Source organism: Montipora capricornis, chromosome 9 (assembly GCF_036669925.1).
Source record: "Montipora capricornis isolate CH-2021 chromosome 9, ASM3666992v2, whole genome shotgun sequence".
In the NCBI taxonomy this organism is placed as follows: domain Eukaryota; kingdom Metazoa; phylum Cnidaria; class Anthozoa; order Scleractinia; family Acroporidae; genus Montipora; species Montipora capricornis.
Genome location: NC_090891.1, coordinates 10,000,661 through 10,008,160, shown reverse-complemented (window position 1 = coordinate 10,008,160; position 7,500 = coordinate 10,000,661). Strand labels below are relative to the sequence as shown.

Genomic DNA, 7,500 nt, shown 5'->3' with positions numbered 1-7,500 from the left:
GGGAAACAGTGAACCAGCCACATGTTGAGCAGACTCCAGCCCCTAATGGGGTATGGGAAATATCATAAAATAACAACCTATTGAAGCAGGAGGGCTGAAAAAAACTGTTGATGAATGGAAGAAAATAACTTCCGATTACACAATTCTAGATTGTGTACAACAGTGCTGCATCGAATTCACTGCGGACATGCTCCCAACACAGAACTATACTCCCAGGAGGATTAGGTTTAATTCCCAAGAAACTGAAACCATTAACAGTGAGCTTAACAACCGCTTGGAAAAGGGAGTAATTATGCCTTCCAAATATGAAAAATGAGAATTTATCCCTACAATTTTTGTTAACCCTAAGAAAAATGGGCTAGGATACCGACTCATACTAAATTTAAAAGAGCTAAATGCCTTCATACCTTAAAATTATTTTAAAATGGAAACTCTGGAAACAGCAATTAACCTTGTTACCCCAGGCTGTTTTATGGCTTGGTTGAGCATCGGGCTGTTACGCGGGAGGTCGTGAGTTCAACTCCGGCCAGAGCAACACTCAGGGTCTTTAAATAACTAAGGAGAAAGTACTGCCTTTGTAACGATATCTGCGAATGGTTAGACTTTCAAGTCTTCTCGGATAAGGACCATAAGCCGGAGGTCCCGTCTCATAACCCTTGGGTTTACATTTTTTGGGACGTTAAAGAACCCTCACACTATTCGAGAAGAGTAGGGGATGGAGTTCCCGGTGTTGTGGTTTGATCTATAGATATAGGGGTTAGGTGCCTATCGGGACGAACGTTCTGTTTCTCTCTCCTGCCAGTGCATGAATTGAATCAATTAAATTAAGTTAAATTTTAAAAAAACCACCAAAAATACCTCAAGTTTTTGTAGCAAGGCAAATTGTTTCAGTACACCTGTTTGCCAAATGGTCTTACAAATGCCTCTAGGATATTTACAAAACTTATCAAACCTGTCTATTCAATGCAGCTGGGGTACTTGTCATCAGCATATATTGATGATTCTTACCTGCAGGGTGACACTTATGCAGACTGCATACAAAATGTCTGTACCACTGCGATTTGTTTCTAGGTTTTGTTGTACATGATGAAAAATCAGTATTCATACCGTACCTACACAAGAACTTACTTTCGTGGGTTTCTTGATCAATTCAATCACCATGGAAATCAAAGTGACAGACACCAAAGTACAAAAACTTAAACATTTGTGTCAGTCACATATTAGCCACCCAGAATGCACAATCAGAGCAATTGCAGAACTGATTGGCGTTGTAGTTTCTAGTTTTCCTGCTGTGGAGCATGGACCACTGTATTTCAGATCTTTAGAACTCCATGCACTGACAAGTGTCAAGCACTTCATACACATAAAGGGGACTACGCAGCCAATACTGTCCTTGGCAATGACTGTGTTACAGACCTTCAATGGTGGGTTGCGCATATCCATTCAGCCAGCTGCCCTATCTCTCATGGCAATCCAGGAATTGTTCTCCAATCAGATGCTTTCCTTCAAGACTGGGGAGGTGTCAGGGCGGATGTCTTCACAGGTGGCAGATGGAATTCGGATGAATGTAGTCAGCATATCAATTACTTAGAATTGCTGGCAGCTTTTTATGCTTCTAAATCACTCTGTAGAGACTGCAAAGGAGCCCACATCCAACTGCAGTTGGATAATACTACAGCTGTGTCTTATGTAAATAACATGGGAGGCACTAAGTCACAACAGTGTAATGACATTGCCAAGAAAATGTGGTTGTGGTGTATCGAGAGAAAAATTTGGCTGAGTTCAACGCATTCAGTGCCTGGAATAAGAATGTCACAGCTGATAAAAAGTCTTTAGAATTCAATGACCAAACAGAGTGTTCATCAGTTTTTAAATACCTTACACATATTCTGGGAAACCCTAGAATTGATCTTTTTGCCTCCAGGCTGAAGACACAGTGTAATTTGTATGTTTCTTGGCGCCCAGATCAAGGATCACTGTATGTAGATGCTTTCCACCTTTTAGCTTAATCAATAGCTGCCTTCAGAAGGTTCAAGAAGACGAACCGGATAGGATCTTAGTTGTCACAAACTGGCCCTCTCAGCCTTGGTGTCCCCTGCTCATGAAGATGCTGATGAGGAACCCTCTCTTAGTACCTCAGCAGGATAATCTACTGACACTGCCAGGGACACTGACACTGCATCCACTGCGGAAAAAATAGAGGCATATAGCATGTCTATTATCAGGAACTCCCTCCAAAACAAAGGATTTTTTCAATCTGTAGCCGATGTCATCATGTCATCCTGGGCCCGGTTGTTCAAAAGCCGATTAACGCTAACCCCAGATTAAGAATTAACCAAGGGGTTTATTTCTCTACTCCCAAGTGTTGTTCAACGCTGATATTTGGCAAAATTTTACATTAGAAGAAGTCAATCTTCAAAAACAAAAATAAGCAAAAGAAACTTTAACCAAAAATTTAAAACTTGAAGCAAAAGTTTACGCTAATCCTGGATTAAATTAATCGGCCTTCGAACAACGGGGCCCTGGAGACCAAAGTTCCAAGCACAGTACAACACACATATCAGGCGCTGGGGTTTCATCTGTGGTCAGAGGAAGGCTGATCCATTTTCACCACCTATAGAACTTGGGGTAGAGTTTCTTACGGATTTGAATGGAACTGGTTTAGGCTACAGTGCCCCAAACACTACCAGGTGTGCCTTGCCTGCGCTGATATCTCAGACAGCTACGGTTTCCTTTGGGGAAAACCCCTATGTTAAGAGATTCATGAAGGGTGTATTTCAAACACGCCCTTCAGTTCCACGGTACAGTCAAGTCTGGGATGTCACCTTAGTTCTTAATTATCTTCGTTCTATGCCGCCAGTGCAAGACACATCTTTAGAGGACCTTACCCATAAGTTTGTCATACTTATTGCGTTGGTCACTGCACAACGGGGGAAGACCACTAACCCAATTGGATATTAATTACATGATCAACGAATCTTTCGGGTATACTTTTGTTTTGGTTAGACACGTAAAGCAAAGCAAACCAGACATTAAGAATCAAAATTCATTGAATACAGCAAACTACGAGTTAGCTCAGTGTGTACAGAGTTCCTGCATGGAGCCAAGGATCTTCGGGGTAATATAGCAAAACGTCTAATAACTCATACAAGGCCCCACAGGGCAGCCAGCAGAGACACTATTAGTCGCTGGATTAAGACAATTATGAGAAAATATGTTTGGATCTTTGGACACATTTAGAATGTTTGTGCTCACCGAGATTGTGTCCATCACATATAACATGATGTAACTAATTGACATTAAACTTGTGTTATACTCACAGTGTGTCCATCAGATACTTTGAAGGCTCACGTGAGTCTGCAGTGCATGGCGACGAGGCAGAATCAAAAATTAAACGAAACTTACCTGGAAGTTGAAGTTTTATTGGGATTCTGTCACCAGGAACAAGGCGCTACGTGCCCATGCCTTGAGGATAAACCCACCCTCATGCTCGTGTTCATTTTCCTGATGGACACACTGATATGCTTTCAAGACTGAGCAGTTTTGGCTGTAAGTGCTATCTCTCGTAATTCCTTGTTCCTGGTGACTCGGCAGAACCCCAATCAAATTTCAACTTCCAGGTAAGTTTTGTTTAATTTTGGATTATAATGAAGCTTTCACATTTAATGATATGGAAATAAATACCTGGAAGAAAACGTTTTGTGCCGTTTTGAATTGGGTACAACATTTAGTTAGAATAATTGGTCTATTGTTTATTTTCCCGCAAAACGTGGCTTAAAAATAGAACGCAAAAAGCAAGGTGACACAAGCTAAGACCAACCCGCCTGGTATGTTAGCTACGCCATGCTGGTGATGCCAAGAAAGACCGAAATAGCTACCTATGGCTGCCAAAATCCTTCTTTCGATATATTAAAATCCAGCCCTGAACGAAAGGCATCATCTCGAGGTTCCGGGGAATAAACTCATACAAATCCTTGTATTTATTCCCCAGAGCCTCGAGATGATGCCTTTTGTTTAGGACTGAATTTTAATATATCGAAAGTTGGCCACACTGGGTTAGTGTTAAAGTGTGTCACCTTGTTTTTTACGTTTTGTTTTTCATTTAAAAATAGACACTTTTCTGAAGCTGATAGGGACTAGGCCAATTTCGATAAATCTTCTATCAAATTTCGTTTCGCACGACTGAACACTCTCAGTCCCTACTGTAGGGTAATAATTTACTATATGAGGCGTTTGATTGGCTGGAAATGTCTTGTTTGACGGGTGGATTGTTCTAAGAAAAACACCGTGACAGCAATAAATCGGAGCAGGGAAATGACCTAGCAGTTCAAATTCACACATTTTTTTCCCATTTACTGAGACCATCTATATTTAGCAGGAACAGCTTCTCTCGCAATAATTATATGGTTAATGAAATAAGTGTACGTTTCAAGTGCGGGTTACAGACGAAAGCGACAAAAAGACCGATCTTCTCACTTAACTGAACAAGATTAGCATCTCTAATAGACACCTAAAAAATTCAGGTGGCTTCGACGGGTTTAGAGCCCGTGGCCTCTGTGACACCGGTGCAATGCTCTGACCAACTGAGCTATGAAGCCAAACAGTTGGGAACAGGTCAATTTGTTGGCGCATGCGTGGCGAACTTCGAACCTTCGAACCACCATATTGAACAGAAAACTAGTTTCTTCAGTGTTGTTATTTCGTTGCGTTCCATTTTTCCAGAGTTTTATAGTCCTTTTTAATATTGTGGTTAGCATTAAAATTCATTTTTAGATACGGGAAATGATGGAAACTGAGGAGAGTAGACCTAAGAAGATGAAGGCCTATACGCATGGCCACCCCATGATTTGTACAATTGTTTACTTAAGATTTACTAGAAGACTGCAGTGCAGTAAATGCAAATCAGTGAAAACAAAGCAGTGAAGACTTCTTCAAAGGAAAGTTAAGAACAAGAAAGGTTTAGACACGATTAAAAACTATGCGAACGAAGAAAATGAAGAAAATCAAGTAATCGCTTTTTGAAACCAAGAAGGGATCCGAAGAAGAATTCTAGAAAATCCCATAGTTATGGAGCCAGGTGAAAAACACTAAAATGCTTGTCACTTTGTTGTGTTGAATCTGAAATGTCGGGCTTTGTAAGCCTAGAAATTTTAGAGGGTGAGCCGAAAAGAGAAGTCAATTGATTGTTTAAAGAAAAAAAAGCAGCAGTATTTTCATTGACAAGTCTCAGTTTTGTACACAAGTTGCTTTAATTTCTGTTGGCAATGGTCATTATGAAATAATTAAGCAATAGAGGACGTTTTCCGCGCTTCCATAGCCTCATCTCAACACTAGGGGGAGTTGGGAGAATTCGATACAGTTATGTAAACCCGAGACGCAGTCGAGGGTTTGCATAACTGTTGAGAATTCTCCCAAATCCCCCTTGTGTTTATATGAGGCTATGGAAACACGGAAAACGTCCTCTATACAGTTTGTCATGGTATAGTGATAAATGTCGAGTAAAGATTCCGTAGAATCCCAAGTTGCAGACGAGAAAACGGTTAGCGAGGAATATCGCCGGTGCTGACAAAGTGTGGGCAAATCCTACACAAAAATGGAAATAAGCGACATGCGCACGCCTTCTTCGACCCGCAAACATGAAGTGAAGACAGGAGCCTGGCTTATAGGCTCTGGTGAACTTCACGGTCTTAGTTATGCTGTGGCAAAAACTTGAGTAGAAAATGATGATAAAAAGGAAATGCTCTTGAAAGAATGCTGTGAATAAATCCACTATAGAACCAACGAAAACATTATTATGAGTACTTTCTGAGCTTGCATTTATTTAGTATACAGTTTTCACTTCACTCCATTTTGACAAAATTAGAATATATAGAGACCATAGTAGCCGGCAGGTAGCATGTCTATTCTAGGTGAGCTACTGACAATTAAATGAAATATTATTAACTCTTTCTACGAAACACGGAACACCTAAACATTGACTACAGAATCAAAAGACTCGTCTGATAGACGAGAGGGGAAAAAGGTACCAATACTGCCTCACGTTTATTTCGAGCCTCTTCTCAACATGATAGTTTCTTTGTCACTACGAGCCGCTCGTACCTTCTGCTATGAAAGAGAATTACAGCAAAATCTCTTTGCAAAATTCTTACACCACATCGGTGTCCCTGTGTTACTGGACCAGGGATAACATTGCCCTTTCCTCACTTCAGTCAATGTAAAACAAGGGTACAATTCAAGGCTTCAATTCCTTAGTGTTGGCTTTCTCTGTCTCTAAAAATATTGTTGAAGCGTTCCGTATGACCGTAGAATGATGTTTTAATGTCCAACCTTTCTTCAGAAACAATTTCCAAAATTTGTTGATGGTATAATTTCTACATGAATATTAATAGCTTAGGTCTTATAAATTTTTAAGTTATAAGGCATCCAAGACGTTTTCGAATTTTACTGTTTTTGGAGTTTCTTTCTTACAAGTGTTTACTCGACGAATATGAAATATTTATTCAGTAGTACCGACCAAAAATCGCAATTTGGTGAACTGGACAGGATATGTTAGTTCTTTATGCCCAATATTTGCAATAAATGCAGTTATACGTTTTTTGCAGCTTGCAACATAACGAAACTGTTGAACAAGATGCGTTATTTTACAAATATCATAAGCGCTTTTCAGAACCATTTAACTTTTGTGTCAGTGACCATTAAACAGAGCCTTAATTTTAAACACAAATGTCAAACTAGGAAATGCTGATTCAAATATGACAAGGAAAATTATCCCGGTAATTTTAGAACGAGGGAAATTTGGCCAACCCGTGGCTAGATTTAGCTGTACAGCCCGGCGCAAAGTTGACCGAACACAACTGGCTGGCTAACATGCAGGTACTGGTCTTTTAGTCAGTTTCGTAGAGTGATCACCGAGGAACCATCCGTGCGTTTATCAACCTTTCTGTCTCGCTAAAAAGCGTAATTTATAAGCCACGCAGAATCGCTATTTGTAATAGGTACTTTTTTGTCGGTTTTCTTGTCAAAATAATACCCGGGTTAGTTGATGTGCCGGCTTCGCTGAATGTCATAAAACCAAGCTGTAATTTTTCAGATTAGGGCCAGACATTCGGGAAAACGTCATTTCCGAGAAGGGCGATATAGAAAGTTGTATTGTTTAATTTCGAATTGCTCATATTCAGCCTTTATTTGACATTTAAATTTGTCTTTATTGTATTTTTTCTTTTTCATTTACTTTGGTTTTAAGTGTTATGTAAAAGAGTTATTAGGCAAACTTCGAGGTGGTCCATATTACGCAAAAATAGCAATTAGTTCTCTATCTGTCCATAACAGCCAAGGGGCATCGAAAATTGCACGTCAATCAGTGAATGAAATAGAAACCTATTTTTTACCGCCTGGAAAGCCCAGGAATATAGCAATAGTAAAAGTAAGGACAACATTACAGTTCAAGAAGTAGAATTGCCTGTTTTGCTTGAATAACCTCATTTAAAGGCAATACTGCAA

At 39.9% G+C, this 7,500-nt stretch overlaps 1 protein-coding gene across 11 annotated transcripts in view; it reads right to left on the bottom strand.

The window, feature by feature from the left end:
• LOC138015673 (uncharacterized protein KIAA1958-like) overlaps nt 1-7,500 on the bottom strand; it is a 43,499-nt gene that overhangs the window by 11,321 nt on the left and 24,678 nt on the right. For 7 of the 11 annotated variants that reach the window (XM_068862778.1, XM_068862773.1, XM_068862774.1 and 4 more), the window contains exon 5: nt 1,878-2,185. The exons of 1 other annotated variant lie outside the window; for it this stretch is intronic. Coding sequence is in view for 3 of the 10 variants with exons in the window: in XM_068862782.1 (XP_068718883.1) it covers nt 2,100-2,185 (86 nt within the window). In the remaining 7 variants the exon portion in view is untranslated. Of the gene's footprint in view, nt 1-864; nt 2,186-7,500 lie in introns of those variants that run through there. 3 more of the 11 variants (XM_068862782.1, XM_068862784.1, XM_068862783.1) reach the window with 1 other exon arrangement.